Genomic DNA, 18956 nt, shown 5'->3' with positions numbered 1-18956 from the left:
TGTAGACAGACAAGGAGTGTTCGTTCCAATTCCCGCGACTCCCAAATGTGGAGTGAACCCACACAACCTGCTGTGGAAACTTTCCTGCTGTTTTCCCCGAGGTGGCCCAACAAAATATGCTGTTCTGCGACTGAAACTTGACCTATTCCTGGAAACCGTTCCCCAAGAGTTCTTAGCTGCGCTTTGAGCATGTGTGTGTGGCAGGAGGTGTTGTGTTGGCAGTCAGCGTTTGTCGCGTGCCGTTTCTCACCTTTTGTCCCTTTTCCAATGCGCTATTGTCCACCATGAATCTATTCCATTTGCCCAACTTCGTTCCCTAATTAGCTTATCGCACCCATGTAAACGAAAATAACACGCTGAAGGCCGCTCCTCTATCAGACGAAGGTGGACCATGAAGGGCGAGTCGCTTGCCGTGTTGCACGTAAGCAACTTGCACCTCGCATCTAGTAAAAAGTAATTATTTCTGCGCTCTCTACGCCGTCATTACAAAGATATTCCAAAGATTAATCACGCAGGAATAAAAGAAAAATGCCGTTCTCAGCAAACTGCCTCACTTCGAAATCATTTTTCTCTGCTCACTTCAAGTCACTGCATTAATTGATCACGCACTCAAAAACATCCCCACTGCAAAACCAGAAGTTCTACGGGGCAATAGCCTCATAAAATCTCATCTAATCGCATATACTCTCATACGGTGCACATCATTATCATAAAATATCGTACATAATTAACAATAATTTACAAAGAAATATGAGACCTTATGCAATTATATGCGACTTGTATGTGTTTTGTTATGTGAATTGAGTGTGAATGTGTGAGAAAACGTGAGGTTATTGCCTCATACAATTTTTTCATTAGGGATGATATGTATCGTAGAGAATGAATTCGGCGCAAGGAAAAGCATACAGTAAAGTTTCATTGCACTTTCAGTAACCAAAACTGCTAAACTTTAAGATTAAGCTCAGCTTGCTAGCAAACGTTCCCGACACCACATCAACCGCCATACGCCTGAGAATAGGTCAGCTACGTAGCAGAGAACTGCCTAAAAATTCCCCTTAGTTTGTTCTACGCAGAAGAGAAAACTTTCTGCCGTTAAGCTTTGGAAAATAGACTTGTCATGTCATATATACAGATTAACTGTTAATAACCATCTATTAAAACAGACCAATAACCCTCCGCGGCACCAGATACGACGGAACCTGCAGAAGAGCTCTACAATCATCTCCTTGGTAGCTCAAAATTCCGAGTAATGAGAGTTTCGTCTTCTTAACTCTAGAAGGTCTCTACACAGACGCGGTCACTGGTCGACTTTTCTATCATCTGTCGCATTAAAGCTTCCTCTTCTCTCTCACGCTTTCCTTCTGCAACACATTCTAAGTGCGCACGCACGCACACCAGACCCTCATATTTAAATATAAAACCTTTTTATCTTACGTCAATCGGCCAGCTAATGATCGACTCCCACAGGCGCTTCCGCATCTAGCCCAATATGGAAGCATCGATCTTGAATGGGAGGGTTGGAAAGGAGGGCGTATTGGAGAGAGAGGGAGAGGGAGGGGGGGTTCACGTGTACACAAAGCATGTTAACACCACTCGGCCTCGTTCTGCGATAAACTACGCCATCCCCGTCAGCGCAACTAATACAGCGAATGTACCGCAGTGAAACGGTGCTACCTACAGTGTTACATTTTTGCTTTTGTAGGCGGAAACTTCAAAATGTCGTTCACGTCATTTCCCTTTTTGTAGTTTCACTCCAGTCGACGTCTAATGTAACCTTTCTCAATATGGTAAAGCACCTGTGAGGAAGTAGCAGACCACGGACAGGTTGACGGGCCACGACGCCTGCTCCCTGGTCACTGGGAAGGTGCCCAGCAGCGCCACGTACACCACTGCGGCCGATCGGATCAGGGCAAAGGTGAACACGTTGATCCAGCAGCAGGCCGCCGCCACGGCCCAGCTCCGAGGTGTGTCCATGCCTGGCCGTTGCGCCGCTTTCTTCCTCGCCAGCTGCAAGACGGCACCGCGCGCATCGTAGCGTGTTGTATCAGCAGCGGAGATACGAGGGGGCTTATCTCACGACCTTCCCTTTAACGTTTCTCGTTTCTTAACAGGCTACGCGGTGTACACCACATGCGACCGCTAGGTTGCCGCGCCGCGTCCACTGCGAGTTTTATGTGCACGGCAGACTCGTGTGAGAGAGGAACACGACCATCACGATGTCACCATCCTCACTTCAGCGCACGCGGTGGATGTAACGCGTGTAAAACTCTTCCCTCCTTGCTTTTCACCCTTTTTAAGCAAATGCTCTTGACGTTCGTTATCGGCGGGGCGGAGAGAAAACACGGCGCCGAACCGACAGGAGGAAAACGGTGAATATAAACAAAGCTTCGCAGGTCACAGTCTAATGCCTATATACTGCGCTGCCGCCGGAGCAGCGCATGCGTCAAGTCCCTTCCTAGTACCGTATAGTGGGCGATGCCAGCTCGCGAAGCTCACAGCATAGAGGAGTCTACGCTCTGTCCTCGCGCGCGCATTCCTGGCGGAACTTGAGGAGCAAGGCGACAGTGACATACAGTTGATCCAGGATCATATTGAACTCGGATATATACCGAATTATTGCTTATCTCAAACTCGCGGGATATCCCTGTGAAAACTCCATTTAAAGTATAGCAGCATTATTCGCGTTTACCGAATTTTGGTCAAGCGAACATTCCCTATATCGAACTGCGCGCCCTGCCCTTGCAAGAGGCGCGTCTCCTATAAACTCTCTCCGACGATCACTTTTCGCGCGTGCAGCCAGGTCGGGTGCGTGGTCCTTGGCACCTGCTATCTGTGCTAACGCTGTAAAACTATCCTAGGCACTGTAGTAAAACCGCTTGACGATATGAATGACGGATCGACTTGAAAGTGGTTTTTGACCTGGCGTGCTTTCTTTTTATCGCGACACTGCTGTCATGCGGTGAAGCCAGCCTAGATGACCGATGGCGTGAGGACGCTCTGGCGTGGCTAGCTTCGCCGTTGAAGGCGACGCAGAAATCAACTGCACCCTCACTTCAATTGAATTATTTTCGCGCCTACAGGTACCAGGGCTTTTCCTAAAGAACCGACCACTGCAGCTTTGATGTGAGCTCCAACTTCAACGGTACTTGTTCCGCACAACGCGAGACACGAGCAGCGCGAACTCCGGCGCTCGGATGCTCGGGCGACACGTGCTCCAGCGCTCGGGCGGCACATGGAGGTTCGCCCAGTGTACTCTTCTCGACGCCTCGGAGTCGCAGGAGGTTGTCGACGCTCGGAGAACGCGCGCGTACGTCTCTCGGTTCGCCGCCGCTCAGGTGGCGAGCAATGCTCTGCCCGTATGCCGGCAGGCAACCCGTCGCTGCTTGAAGCGCGCAGCTACCGTGGGTTCAACATGCTCACACTTTTGGGTAAAAGAAGTATGTTTCTGTTTTAAAGGCTGGCTTCTACTGGCGTGTTTTATATATCGAATTATTGATATATCGTACTACTCCCTTACGGGGGGCGGTTCAGGTGTCCACAGAACAAGTGCATCAGATACTTCGCCTTTCCTTTCCTGTGAACCAATTATTTATTATTATTCGTACTATTGCGCGATCCGCTTCGAGTTCGATATATCCGGGATCGACTGTAGAAAGCCTGTTTGCATATCTAATCTCAAAAATTGGCCGCGGTTTTACTCCGTTAAAACTCGTTCAGACGTGTGAAAGCACCGTTTGGTATGATTTTGCTTTGCGGTTTAGCATTTAGAGGCGGGCGCAGAGTATGGCAAATTAAGTGTTTAAAGACTTTAGCTGGTTCGGCTTTGGTTAAATGAAAGGCGCACTATGGGTCTCGCTTCTCGATGGACACGGAAACTTGCATTTAACGGCATACAATTGGAGGTACATATGCTCTATTCGAATCCCTGTCGCAAACACTAGCCTCCAACTTGACTAGAAGATGCATGCTTAACATATTACGTCACCCTAAACGCTGCACAATGAATCGTTGCGTCACTTTTGATAAGAAATCGCGTTACAAGCTTGATATAACTTCCTGCTCACACGTTCAGCTCACAGCACTCATGACGCAAGTAAGGCTTTCGCTTTAATATGAAAGAAGCAGTAATTTATCTTTATTTAAAAATTCCTTAAAGTAGCACGCGCCATGGCTTGTATGTAGTTCTCGAAGTGTACCAGTAGACAGGCATGTGCACTTTTCTCGTCTTTCTCCGACGGCGGCCGCTTTTCGGTGGAGGAGAAAAGCAAGGCACCCTTATGTTGTGCGTTATCAGTGCACGTTAAACGATCCCCGGGAAGTCAACATATCCGGAGACGTCCACTGCGGTGTCTGTCATAGCTTGAGTTGCTTTGGTACGTTACGCTCCACAAACTAAATCAAACCATCTTATTTTTCTGCACAGTCAATTATCACGTCCACTCCCACTACTATTGTGTTACCACAACGGCAGCCCCAAGCTTGGTAGAGATTTGTGCCAGCATCAACCACCTGAGGCTTAATAAAAAAAAAGTATACAATGTACTTCAAGACTGTGCAGATTCAGGAGGTTAGAATCTTCATCGTTCCGAATCTTTCAAAGGTGGGGGCACCTTTGGTCCTGACTCCTCCGAAGGTCACCACGGCCAAAGTTCTAAAAAGATTCCCTCCATACACATTTCCGCATTCAGATCATGCAACCTCGGTTATCTTCTACGATAAATAAGTGCCAAACGGTCATCAGCAATACACATCGGTTTGATGAGAACAGTGTGGTGCATCGTGATGATCAGAGCAGGCGGCGTTCCCGTCATCTGACGACTCTTTTTGTAAGCTCTGGCATGTGCCAGCTGCCACATTGGTGATGTCACACACACACAGGCTGTCGCAAAGGTGCCGGCCTAAGAAATATCTCATTACTGTGTACACTAACGAATGCCTCTAGTGCAGTGTTTCTATGCAAAAACTGTTTGGCAGAGGAGGAGGAAGATGAAGAACAGGAAAGGCAGAGTGGAGGAGGACAAAACATCTTTATTTATTTGGTTAACGGGTAAAAGAAACCGGTTTGCTACGTTAGCGAGCAGAAGAGGCAATGAACGCAATCTGCCTCGACTGATGTTTAGACGGCGGAGAGGCTTCCCCCAGATACACAAGAGAACACAACCAGACGTCCACACCGGTGATGCGCACATCACCAACTGGCTATTTATTTCTGGTATGAAGAAGAAAACATTCCGTGACAAATAAACGGAGGGGCACAATAAGATAAAGGAAAAAAACTTGGAGAAAAAATATTGAAGGAAAAATAAAACGAGATCTGTACCTAAACAATTGGAACATGCTCCTATTTTCTTCTCCTGTTGTCCAGACGAAGCATTAGCACTTCCTTCCTGCTAAGCTAGGCTCCCCCCTCACTGGATGGTAATTAGAGCGAGGAAAGGGTCTCGTGACGAGCCCTTAGAAGTGAGGGGGGGGGGGGGGGGGCTACATTTTACGACTGACAGTTGCAGAGCTGATCGCATGTCGTCCATCAGTGAATAGCTTCCGTCCGGTGTTTTCTCCAATGTTGAAATAAATTTTACCAAATCTAAAGCAAAATAACTAGCATACGTAACACTAGGTCACTCGGCGCCGAGTCTTCGCCTTCTATTGGCCCCCGCCACAAACATCCGTCTATCCTCCGCCAACTCATCCCTGACCTACGACCCCTGACCACCACCAGTCACGCGACTAGCCCGCATGGCTGCCATCCACCAAAAGCTTCGCGCTCTCACTCGCGCACACCGATGTCGACCCGTTCCCGCCAAAATTTACTTTTCAGCCAATGACAATACCCTCACCACACCTCAATCGATGGATACTTTTCCCGCCGCTTTCTCCAGAATAAGACGATCGATACAGAAAAGGAAAACGAAACACAATGTCACATACCAGCGAAGCTGCTCGCCACTGTGGCTACAGCTAGCCTAAAACAAAAATGTAAACAACAAAACGTTGCGGGCTAGTTGGTTCATCGCAAGGGGGAACAGCGCAAGTTACACACGGACAAAAAGGGGAGGACGAGACACACACAGCGCTGACTTACAATTGAAGGTTTATTTCAGACACGTCGGTAAATATACAGTAGCATCAAGGGATACAACAGCAACCTAGTTAGAAACAGTCATCGCCACCAGAAAACGTACAGGAAAACACAGATCATCCAGCTCCCGATAATAACTGCAATTCTTTATCTATTAGGGCTCTGGAGGGGGTGCTTACACAATGCTGTTTAAGATGCGCAATGTTTAAGGCTTCAATAATCTCTCGCGTGGTCTTGTCACCGCACCTGCTTACCACGCTCGTGTTGCCCAACTGAGGGGTGCATTTGCAATCTCGGCAATAAATGCCCAGATGGCCCGAGATAAGTTGCGTAACATTGTAATTGTGCTCAGACAATCTCTTGTTGAGGCATCTGCCGGTTTGGCCTACGTATGCATGGCCGCAAGACAAGGGGATGGAATATACAACGCCCTGAGCACAAGAAACGAAGTAGTCACGATGATTAACGGTGCATCCTGTGTGCTTACGACCCATCTGGTTAGTGCGCTTGCAGAGGCTTGACAAGCGATCCGGAGCTGAAAATAAAACGTCTATTCCTACTCTTTTTCCTATTCTTCTTAAGTTGGTGGGAAATTCCGTGTAAGTAGGGGATGACCGCGATCTTGCCCTTATCTCTGATTCTTTTTTCTTCTGCTTTCAACAAGGCCTCAGCCACTAAAGCTATGAGGACATTTACCGACGTGTCTGCAATAAACCTTCAGTTGTAAGTCAGCGCTGTGTGTGTCTCGTCCTCCCCTTTTTGTCCGTGTGTAACTTGCGCTATTCTCCCTAAAAATGTAAAGAGATGCACGATGTGTGGGAATTTATGTCATCGCCGGCCTCGTACTCGGGGCGACTACGAAAGACAGCAACACACTGCTCGGCCGTTCTGGCTGTTAAACCCGAGACTCAAGCCTCGTATTCTTGGAGGGCCAAACCCCGTCTTTCCGAGAAACGACGCCCTTTTTTTGGGTTACGCTCCCTTGACTGTCGTCTCTTGAAGGCCGTTTCGTGGTTCCAGACCCCTCTACTTATCCGTCCTCCTTATTCGGATTGTACGGTTGCTCTTCGGCGTTCTTCCCGACGCACTCTGGAAACCTCTGCCAAGAATTAGAAACTAAGCAGAACAACGTTAAAGAAATTTGCACGTACCTGTTTATGGACAAATAGGTATCTGAAACGGGGTATATAGATAGGGAGAAAAATAGAAGAGACAGGTGCGGCTATCATCTACGGCATCTCTCCTCATCAAAGGGCATCTATGCTGCCTCTGGCCATCAGAATGCGGAACTTGGTATGTTTTGTTTTAACCCTTTACAGGTTGTTATCTTAATTCCTGCGAGGCATGCATCTGTGCGGTTTGTGCAGGAGGATTGTACAGCAAGGCGCGCATTATGTACGTGATAGATCTCACTGATGAAACGATTAATTACCGAGAATTAACTCAACTGTTTTGATTTTTAGGGCCAACATTATGTTAAGAAATTGAATGCTAAAAACATAGAAGTAGTATCTAGTTTTTACATTTTCGTCATCGGCGATGCATTTTGAAATAATATCAAAAATAAGCATCTTTAGCTCGGAAAGATGGCTTCTCGCAATGCACATTTTTAAAGTGGCGCCGCTTTGCGTAGTACTACCGCGGAAATCACGTTGACTGCGTCAACGGCATAATGTAGACGAACGGCTTCCGTATTTGCTCTATTGAAAATGCGAGTGACGCAATTTTAAAAAATGTGCATTGCGGGAAGCCAACAAAATGCGTATCTTTGTCGTTAAATATTTCGAACTGCATTGCCAAAAAAAAATATTAAAAACTAGACTCAGCTTTTGTGTTGACGGCCTTCAATTTCTGCATATAGAGTTGGCCCTAAAATTAAAAGAAAATCATGATAAAGTAAGTTTAGTTAATTAAGCGCTAAATCACAGATCACTCCATCACTCTATCACCTACATAATGTCTGCCTTGCTGCACAGTCTACCAGCACAGACATCACTGACGTACCTCTCGCAGGGTTAGGAACAAAGATCTGTAAACATTAAAAAAAAAAAAAACGGTATACTTGACAAGCCGTACACGGCGCCATACGCAGACTGGAAAGACTATCGGGCTTTCCGTGCCCGTACCCCTTGTGCCTGCCAGCGTTTATTTTATGGCGTAATGGCGTTCGTTTTATCCAATACCTATTATTTTCAGCACAATAATTAATTAGCTGACAGAACTCGATTTTATGTCAACATGTTAATAATTAATAATCTCGCTTAACGGATCATATTCATATACGTGCTTAAGCCACATATTCACTCGACCAGATAAACCAACCACAGAAGCGACGTTCCGTGCAAGTGATAGCATTTCTATAGGAAATCTGCACTCGGTAAGGTGGCACACCCTACAATATACGAGACTTGGTGGCGAGCTTCACGCGTAGCATTTGACGCATACCCTGAGGTTGTATACTGAAGTGGGAATGACGATGACCTGTTGGAATGACTCGTAAGATCTGCAGGCGATAACGCACTCGCTATCACATATCAGAGCGCGATGTGCGCACTATCACTCAAGGATACGCCCGGAGACAGCGTGTACAATGAGGGCAATAGGAGTGATAACGACAGACCGAAATGCTTCAATGTCGCAATGAAGGGTTCCAGCCACACGGAAGTGCTTGCCGCTGAGGCGTGCCAGAAATTTACTGGGAATCTGGGATGAATTCTTTCCTACGTCGAAGTATGTATTCATATGTCTGCTATGCCATCTAACTGTCTTCACCATCATTCCAGGTACGCTCTGACGCGGATGTAAGCCTATCGAAGTACGCTGGCTTAAATGGCAGTCAGCACAAAAATGAAAAGAGGACTACGTGATCGGCACCTCTGTTGCCCTGCTCGGCGTTTTGGCGAGCTGGAGCGCGTTTCATCGAAACGAGCCGAGAGACATGCCTGCAGATAATTAAAGGGTCCCCGATCTGCCGTTTCAATTCAAGATGACGCTTGTAGGTGGCACTGCAATGCAGTTTCGCCTAGCTTTGACGCCCGCCGCGTGGGGTATGCTATTTTTGCAACCGCGACAGTACGTCCCGTTGTGGCAAGCCAAACTACTAGTGACTGGATAGATAAAAGGGGGAAACGAGCAAAAACAGGATCTATTTACATACTAGTACGCAGCACAGGGAAGAGACATTCGCGACAAACAAAAACCCGAACCGCAAGGAAGGCAAACAGCAAGATACATGTCAAACACAAACTAACATGACGAGAGACAGAAGTTATATTCGCCAACCTTTGGAACTGCGGCCCAACACCTCCGAGCAGCTGCCAACAGCGCTTGGTTGCCGCGCGGAAAAAGAGCAATGACGCCACTGGAAAGCCTCTGAAGTTACCAGGCGACGGCTAAAGCACTAGCGACGCTCCGGGTGCACGCACCAGGGACTGCATCGCTTCTGTTGAGGATAACTTTCTCGTGGCTTTTTTTGTTTGATTGTGTCTTTCTAATATGGTGGCCTAATCCGAGCCAGACTCTTTTTATCGTCCGTTATGAGTCTGGCCTTCACGATCATCATCATAGCTTCCTTCAGCTTTGTAAATATTAACCGGCGCAAACATTTGGGCGAGAACATCCAAACAGCCGCGCTGCGCAGTGCGGTGAACTGCGGCGCAAGTATCGGATTCACCAGGCCGGGCTGCATCCGGCCAGCCGGGATCATGTTCGGCATGCATGTCGATGTTTACATACGGCATGTGCAATCCTGGGGCAAGGTTTGTAACGGAGAGCGGAAAAGCCATAACATCGGCCGAATAAGGCCTCGAACCAATGTTTGAGCAACGCCATGGTGAAGAACCAATTTATTTGTCTTGCGTTTACGGAGGGAGGGAGGGAGGGAGGGAGGGAGGGAGGGAGGGAGGGAGGGAGGGAGGGAGGGAGGGAGGGAGGTAATTTTCGTTGTATTTAGCCGTCATCGAACCACCATGGTTTCCTCTAAAGGAAGGCACCCCGACCGCATCCTCAAGTCATAAAGTGGGATCAGTGGACGTCCAGCAAGATCCATGGCTGGTTCACTGGCGTGGCCGCGTATCGAATCAGAGTAACGTAAGCGCAGAAGACCTGGAGGCAGCGCCACGCATGGCCTAAAACGTAGCCATTCAATGGCGCTTTAAGACAGTAAGTGCGTTCAAATAAGACTGGACGATCCTGCACGTGGATGGCAAGCATATGCACAGAAAACGGAAACAAAGTGGTACCCTGCTTTTCCTGCCAGATATCGAGAGGAGTGAAGCTTCGTAAGAAGAAAGGACCAGCACATGTTTATCTCCTGAGTGCTTCGAGTTTTTCCGAAACTCCAAGAACATCCTTTAGATATCTACGGAGTAGCTTCAGTGTTGTCTGACAAGAATCTGTATTACATCAGGAGGCGCAGTGATCGCATTATTTTCTGGAATGTAAAAATGAAATCGATGAAGAAATTCTAACTATTTAACCATGCACAGTCTTTGCCAAAAAGTCAACAGCCGCTGGGGCCCATTTTAAGTCTTGTACGGGCGCTCTTTTAGCACTTCTGAAAATCTTTCCCATGGGGGAAAGTAGAAGAAAAAGTCAACTTATCTTCAGGAGACTTGGGAAAACAGAAATGCTATACGAGCCACACAGTGTGGCACAGAAGCAAACCCTCTGTACTCTAAACGTTCGAGAAAGATTGTACATAAGAATAAGTATTACAAAGTGGTCAAGCGGGCCCAAATTACCATGAAAAATAAGTGCGAGATATTGACTTTGGTACGGCGCAGATTTGAATCGTTGCTGTCAACAGTCGGAGTCAACATCCTCCATTGGATTGCAAATTATTTATTTCGTCAGAAAAGGTAAAATGCAGATGATCCGTGCTAGGTGGCTATCAGTCCAAGACTGACAGCGACCTGGGTAGCCCTTTCAATGACCCAGGTTCGAACTCCCAGGTCAGAGCTAACCAACACACCCTCCCATTACTCGAGAGTGCGAACTTGCATTAGAGATTCCGGGGACGGCTCCTTTTTACAATCCAACAATATCTGATCATAAGTGGCTATTTCCCCACATAGTGTACATTCGAGGTCATAATCACCAGGGTAAAATTTTGACAACAGGTAAGGAGTGATGAAAGATCGCGTCTCGAGTCACTTCCAGGTGGACTCCTACTCCTTTATCTAATGTTTAGTCTGGACAGGGGAACATCCTCCTGCCTAGCTTAAAATGATAAGTAATGTCGTGAAATGATACTAGGCCGTCCTTCGAGAAATTGCCATTAACTACCGCGTCCCTTTCCCGGCTGACGAATCCTCGAGCTTTGATGTGTGCCGGTTCGTTACCAGGTTTGCCCGAGTGAGCCGGTACCCATATCAATTCAATAATTCTGTCTAAGTGTTTGGTTTGACCCAATATATTCATTGCTGCCTGAGAAATTCTGCCCTAGCATAATTGCATATGGCGAACTTAGAGTCGCCGAGTTTACTAGTAGCATTGGTGTTAATGATAGCAAGGGCGATAGTCGCCTCTTCTGCCGTTCCCGCGGATCTCATTTTGGTAGTGCCGGAGACTGTCAGCCTGCCTTGCGTGTCCACCGCCGCTAGTGTGAACGCTTGTCTGTGTGGATATCCTGCGGCATTTACATATACCTCTTGTCCATCTTGGCTATATATACTGTGTATATCTTTTGCCCTAGCTTTCCTTCTCTTGTAGTGGGCAGGACGTATAATCTTAGGTAGTGGCTTGAATCGTATTGCCTTAGCGATGCGTTTAGGTATCTGTGTTTTGGTATCTTGTGGTGACAGCTCGATGCCTAGTCCTATGCGATAAGTATGGCTCTTCCTGCTTTGGTGCGGGAAAGCCGGCCTTATAGTGTTGTTAAGTATGCTTCGTCTAAGGTGTTGTGTACTCCTAAGCCCAGAATCCTTTCGGTGGAGGTACAGTTCGGTAGCCTTAATACTGCATTGTATGTTTGTCTAATTATAGCTTCTACTATGGCTTTTTCAGTACTGTAATCTTAGGTGTGAGAGTGGGTAGACAAGCCTGCTTAGTAAAAATGCTTGTACTATTTTGCAGAGCCCTTTCTCCTTCACTCCCATCATTTTGCTGTCAATTCGTCTAATTAGGCTTACCGTCATATTGACGGTTATCTTGAATCTTTCTAGTGTTTCCTTGTTCTTCCTGTTTGACTGAAGAAAGTCCCAGGATTCTTATATATAGAACTTCACTAGGGCGCCCTTCCATGTTAAGTAAAGAGATGGATGTTTGTGATTTTTACCTCGGCGGCCTCTTGGTTTGTCTCTGATTTCGAATAATTCGAACTTGGAGGGCGAGCAGGTTAGCCCTGCTTTACCCGTAAAGTCTTCGATTATTTCTACAGCTTGTTGCAGGGCATACTTTATCTGACCATCACTGCCAGTTGTAGTCCATAAAGTGTGTGTTGCAGCCCCGGGAGTACTAATTTAGGAGGAATTTTGATTCATCATCATCATCATCAGCCGCACTATACCCACTGCAGAGTGAAGATCTTTCCCATACTCCTTCAATTAACCCGGTCCTGTGCAAGCTGAATCCACTTGACCCCTGCAAACTTCATAACCTCACCCACCCACCTAACTTCCTGCCGCTCCCTGCGACGCTTTCCTTCTCTTGGAACCCAATTTGTGTTACGACCGTGCATCCGCCTTGGCGCGCTCTATTGTTCGCCTGTGGGCATGAATAAGTGCTGTGGATATGTGGTGATGGTCCAATGGCTCTAAGTGAGCCTGTTTCCAGGAATCCTGTTTTGTAAGCCTGTTTTGCTTTGTGGACACCCTGCAAATGCCAAATTAACCCTGTCAAGAGAACGTCTGGAAAAACACAAAGAAACGTCCCCCTGCGGGAAATGCAGGAAGTGCTTTCTTTCTTTTGTTCACCCTTCCAGTCGAGAAGCCCTATTGTCCAGTAAGGAATGCCTACTGGACAAAGGAGACGACAGAGTGACACGTCCGCTGACGTGTAGGACAAGAAAGGAGCATGACGCATACAGCCATTAAGTGATTTCCCAGGAATGCAGGAAAGATTTGCAGTTGTCGAAAACGGACAATGCTGGGAGCGAATGCGGCGCCCACGTGCACTTGGGTTTCTGAGAAGTAAACCCACTTGTCAGAACCAGCCTGTGGTTTCTTTGCTGAAGAATAGAAATGTACCTCCTCTCCTCGCCGTTCCCAAGTTTTTCCCGCCAACAAGTGATCACGCCCAACGAATTAATGCCGGACCAGTCAGTGCTTCAGACCATCAGTGCAGTGATGTGTTCGATTGGATGCCGATATCTGAGGGGCGTGCCCTGGATTTGGTTGGTCAGCATCTTCAGAGAGGGGCTGGACATAGGGGGTGTTAAGGACGCTGCAGAGCACGAAATGTCGCTCTGGGCCCTGGGTAAACGGCTCATCCAGTCGCTTCTCGCTATGAACTCTTAACGCTTGCCATTTTGCTGATGTACCCTTCTTTTTCGTGTAAATAATCTTGTAAATAAGTTTCTCAAAGTGCCATTAAACCTGCTTGTACATATTTCACCAACTTCGAAGATTCAATCCTACTTCAACCCCGAGTCTCTGCACGCTACCAAGTGAAGGCCGGGTCGACGTAGCCCCAGCGTCACGACAACTGGTGTCCAGCGTTGGGATCTGAATCTACAAGCCACAACAACTGGTGACCAGCGTTGGGATCTGGATCTACAAGCTACAACATCTGGTGATTCGAGGTGGGATCTGAATCTACAAGCCACTACATCTGGTGATCGGAGGTGGCATCTCAAGCAACAAGCAGGCGCAACAATCGGCCAACAAGAGAGCAGCTCGGAACATCGATCGCATGTGTGGGTGAGTGCTTGGCTTTTCTTCTGATGTGGACCAGGTTCTAGAACAGGGTTAGATTTTAGAACTGGTAAAAAGTGTTGAAACGCCTTTAGGTTTGGTAGTTTGCACTGTTGTTTTGGAAGTAGCCGACACTCGGAGCGATCATGGACCTACAAAAGCTGCAGAAACCGGAACTGTTGCTATTGTGTGAGGAATTGGGAATTAATACAAGTGGTTTGGCACGAAAACCCTTGATTATAAAGGCAATCACTGATTTGGGAACAGATGATGAGGAGCTCAGTGAAGCATGGAACCTCATCGGACAAAAAAAGGAGGAGCAGCTCAGACAGCAGAAAGAGCGGGAAAACGAGGAAAAGAGGCGTGAGCGTGAACTTGAGAGGGAAAAATAGGAAAAGAAGCGTGAACTTGAGAGGGAAAGAGAGGAAAAGAAGCGTGAACTTGAGAGGGAAAAAGAGGAAAAGAAGCGTGAAATTGAAAGAGAAGCAAAAAGGCTGGAGCTAGAAATTGAGCTCCGGAAATTAGAACTAGAGTTGAGCAAGAGGTCGGGCAATTGTCCCCAGCTAGCGGTGCCTCTTCTCAACAAGGAGGCAGATTTCAAGATGTCAAAGTACATGCAGCCATATGTGATATCAAGGGATATCGGTCTGTATCTGGCTAACTTTGAGCGAACCTGCGAAAAACTGTCCTTCCAGCGAGACACTTGGTCTCAGAGATTATTGACGGTTCTGCCCTGCGAGGCAGCGGAGGTTGTCGCGCGGCTAAGCAAGGAGGACGCGGACAACTACGAGAAGGTCAAAGCTTGCCTTCTGAGAAAGTATAGGCTTAGCGCCGAGGCGTTCAGACAACGTTTTCGGAACGCTACTAAGTCCAGGGACGAGAGTTACCCTGAATTCCTGTACAATTTAAGAGTTAATTTGGGCGAGTGGCTAAAGAGCACTGATTCCTACAGTGATAGGGACGCTGTAGTCGAGCGAATTCTTTTGGAGCAGTTTTATAACTGCCTCCCAGAAAAAGAAAGAAATTGGTTACAGGACCGAGGCGAAATTAAGTCGGCAACTGAAGCTGCCGAACTTATTGAGGAGTATGCTTCGCGCCGACAATTCAGCAACCCAGCAGTGGATAGGCCCCGCAATCCCAAGTTGAGTGTGAATAACCGTCAGGAAAAGCACTTTGCTAGAGTTGGAAACGAAGAAATGAAGGTTTCTTCAGGCAAACTCCCTAGAAAGGACGGCAGTGAGAAAAGGGAGGAAGTTACCAACGCGCAGAACACAAAGAGTAAGTTTGAGGCTAGGAAGCCGCTCACATGCTTTAGGTGTAATGAGCAGGGTCACATTGCCGTCAACTGCCGGAAAGAAAAGTTTGCTTTCTCGTATGTCAGTGACTGCGATGAAAATATGCAGCTTTTAGAACCCTACCTGCATGACCTAGTAGTCAACGGGAAGCCTTGCAAGGTACTGCGCGATTCGGCCGCAACGATGGATGTTGTCCATCCGGCGTATGTATCGCCTTCCGACTATACAGGACAGTGTGCATGGATCCGACAGGTAGTTGAGGAACAGAGTGTGTGCTTGCCGATCGCGAACGTGGTCATCGAGGGCCCTTTCGGCGAATTAACAACCGAGGCTGCCGTTTCAGGAAAGCTTCCTAAGTGCTATCCGTATTTGTTCTCCAACAAATCGGACATGCTGCTGCGAAAGAGGGGCATCCTTTTCGGAGACAGTGTTGTGCAAGCATTAACACGTTCAAAGGCGCGAGAACTAGCTACACTGCTCATACCAGAAAAATCCACAGCGGAGGAAACGGCAGTTAAAACAGTGGTCGATGCGGAAGATAGCGGGTCGGAAAACTTTGAGAGCGAGGCATCTCAGATAAGTCAACTTGAAAGCGAGCTTGATGAGACGCGGAATGAGGACGTTATTGAGAGTAACCTCTTGCCGCCAGTCTCTAGTAATCTCACGAGACTACTAAGTGGAACCCGAGAGGACTTAGCTATGGAGCAAGCCGTGGTAAATCTAACGTTAAACCTTCCCGAGGAGATGGGGGACAACTTGATTTGCCTCAGCGGAAAAGGAAGCAACGCTCAGGAGCTTCTCAAAAAGACGGAGCAGAGAGGAGAACTAAAGAAATCCCAGCTGTCCGATCTGGGCGAAATAATAACAGAGTTTGAGGCCTGCTTCGTGGACAGGCCAGGCAGAACTGATTTGACTGAGCACGATATTGAGCTGACTTCAGACGTGCCAGTGCGATCAAGGTGCTACCGATTTTCTCCAAGGCAAAGAGAAATTCTGGATAGGGAAGTAACTCGCATGCTGGAATTGGGAGTAATAAAACCCTCGGAAAGCGATTATGCTTCGCCTATGATCTTAGTAGAAGCTCCAGGTAAAGACCCTAGGCCTGTGGTAGACTACCGAAAGCTAAATTCTCTCACCAGGGATCAAGTGTATCCTATTCCGAATATTGAGGAGAGAGTAGAACAGGTCAGTAGAGCGGCATATGTGACTACGCTGGACCTTACTCGAGGATACTGGCAAGTACCGCTCACTGAACGCGCCAGCAGATACGCGGCTTTCGTCACTCCGACGGGCAGCTACCAGCCAACAATGATGAGTTTCGGGCTCAAAAATGCTCCATTTTGTTTTTCCCGACTCATGGATAGGGTTTTAAAGGGGTGTGAAACATTCGCGGTGCCTTATTTAGACGACATTGCGGTTTTTTCCGACTCATGGGCGGACCATATGGTACATCTAAGAGCTGTACTGAGCCTTTTGCGTCAAGCTGGACTAACCGTAAAGGCCGAGAAATGTTGCCTGGCAAGGGCGACCGTGGACTACTTGGGTCACAATGTAGGTCAGGGTTTCAGGAAACCCAGCGAGATTAAGATTTCTGCGGTAGCAGACTATCCGCGGCCGAGCACGAAGACGGAAATTCGAGCATTCCTAGGTCTGACTGGGTACTACAATCACTACATCCCTAACTATTCAGCTTTGGCTAGCCCTCTGACCGACGCTCTCCGCAAGACAGAACCGACAAATGTAGTCTGGGACGAACAAAAGGAAGCCTCCTTCGTAAACCTGAAGGCTGTGCTGATTAGCCGTCCGGTATTGCGAGCTCCAGACTATGACCGAGAATTCACGGTCCAGTGTGATGCCAGTGATCGAGGGCTAGGTGCTGTTCTCTGCCAGAGAGATGACGACGGTAATGAGCACCCTGTGCTCTACCTGAGCAGAAAACTGAGTTCTAGAGAGAGGGCTTATTGCGCGTCAGAGAAAGAGTGCGCTTGCATTGTATGGGCCATTCAAAAATTGCAGTGCTATCTTGGAGGGGCCAAATTCACCGTAGAGACGGACCATTGTCCCCTGGCTTGGCTGCAAACTGCGACATCGAAGAACAGTCGCCTTCTTAGGTGGAGCTTGATTTTACAGCAGTACAATTTTGAAATAAGATACAAAAAAGGGAAGCTAAATGGGAATGCGGACGCGCTTAGCCGCTCTTTCTAAGCGGTCCGAGATGTTCCTCACCATGTATCCAAATTGATAATCAGGTTTTTATTTTTTTTCTCGTGCGCTTGTATATGTGTGACTATGTAAAGCAGCACGTTTGGTTTTCTAGGCATACGTGGGTCCTGAACGTCTTGAGAGTGGGCTTTTCTCGAACAACAATGGCAGTTTTCTTTTAACCTGGTCTCTTCAGACGGGAGCCGAGTGCTTGTTTAGACATGTGGTTGAGTTTCAGACAGCTCGAGCAATTTGGCCTACAACAATCAAGACAACGCGACAAGCAACAGCGAGCTTCAAGCGTTCACGTGCAGGCCATTAAGTCGTCTCTTCATGCAGCAGCTGCGACTGCTGCCCTCCGAGACTCTTCTGGCGGGGGAGGAGGCTGTTACGACCGTGCATCCGCCTTGGCGCGCTCTATTGTTCGCCTGTGGGCATGGATAAGTGCTGTGGATATGTGGTGATGGTCCAATGGCTCTAAGTGAGCCTGTTTCCAGGAATCCTGTTTTGTAAGCCTGTTTTGCTTTGTGGACACCCTGCCGATGCCAAATTGACCCTGTCAAGAGAACGTCTGGAAAAACACAAAGAAACGTCCCCCTGCGGGAAATGCAGGAAGTGCTTTCTTTCTTTTGTTCACCCTTCCAGTCGAGAAGCCCTATCGTCCAGTAAGGAATGCCTACTGGACAAAGGAGACGACAGAGTGACACGTCCGCTGACGTGTAGGACAAGAAAGGAGCATGACGCATACAGCCATTAAGTGATTTCCCAGGAATGCAGGAAAGATTTGCAGTTGTCGAAAACGGACAATGCTGGGAGCGAATGGGGCGCCCACGTGCACTTGGGTTTCTGAGAAGTAAACCCACTTGTCAGAACCAGCCTGTGGTTTTTTTGCTGAAGAATAGAAATGTACCTCCTCTCCTCGCCGTTCCCAAGCTTTTCCCGCCAACAAGTGATCACGCCCAACGAATTAATGCCGGACCAGTCAGTGCTTCAGACCATCAGTGCAGTGATGTGTTCGATTGGATGCCGATATCTGAGGGGCGTGCCCTGGATTTGGTTGGTCAGCATCTTCAGAGAGGGGCTGGACATAGGGGGTTTTAAGGACGCTGCAGAGCACGAAATGTCGCTCTGGGCCCTGGGTAAACGGCTCATCCAGTCGCTTCTCGCTATGAACTCTTAACGCTTGCCATTTTGCTGATGTACCCTTCTTTTTCGTGTAAATAATCTTGTAAATAAGTTTCTCAAAGTGCCATTAAACCTGCTTGTACATATTTCACCAACTTCGAAGATTCAATCCTACTTCAACCCCGAGTCTCTGCACGCTACCAAGTGAAGGCCGGGTCGACGTAGCCCCAGCGTCACGACATTTGTTAGCCCAAGAGACCATCGGTTGTCCTCTCTACGCACTGCATACCCTGCCTATGCCCATTTCTTCTTCTTGGTTTCCACTAGAATGTCATTAACTATGTTATTTCTCTGACCCAATCTGCGCACTTGCTATCTCTTATCGTTACACCTACCATTTTT

The 18956-nt window shown here is 47.7% G+C and overlaps 1 protein-coding gene across 1 annotated transcript in view; it reads right to left on the bottom strand.

Moving 5' to 3' along the window:
- LOC146191098 (monocarboxylate transporter 12-B-like) overlaps positions 1 to 18956 on the bottom strand; it is an 88664-nt gene that overhangs the window by 13386 nt on the left and 56322 nt on the right. Inside the window, exon 2 of the mRNA XM_084601569.1 lies at positions 1797 to 2007. Coding sequence (XP_084457695.1) covers positions 1797 to 1974 — 178 coding nt within the window. The 5' untranslated portion in view covers positions 1975 to 2007. The remainder of the gene's footprint in view (positions 1 to 1796; positions 2008 to 18956) is intronic.

The sequence above is a fragment of the Amblyomma maculatum genome, chromosome 4, assembly GCF_055883805.1.
Source record: "Amblyomma maculatum isolate TAMU_Amacu chromosome 4, ASM5588380v1, whole genome shotgun sequence".
Classification (NCBI taxonomy): Eukaryota; Metazoa; Arthropoda; class Arachnida; order Ixodida; family Ixodidae; genus Amblyomma; species Amblyomma maculatum.
The sequence above is the reverse complement of the archived record's forward strand: the minus strand, read 5'-3'. Positions and strand labels throughout refer to the sequence as shown.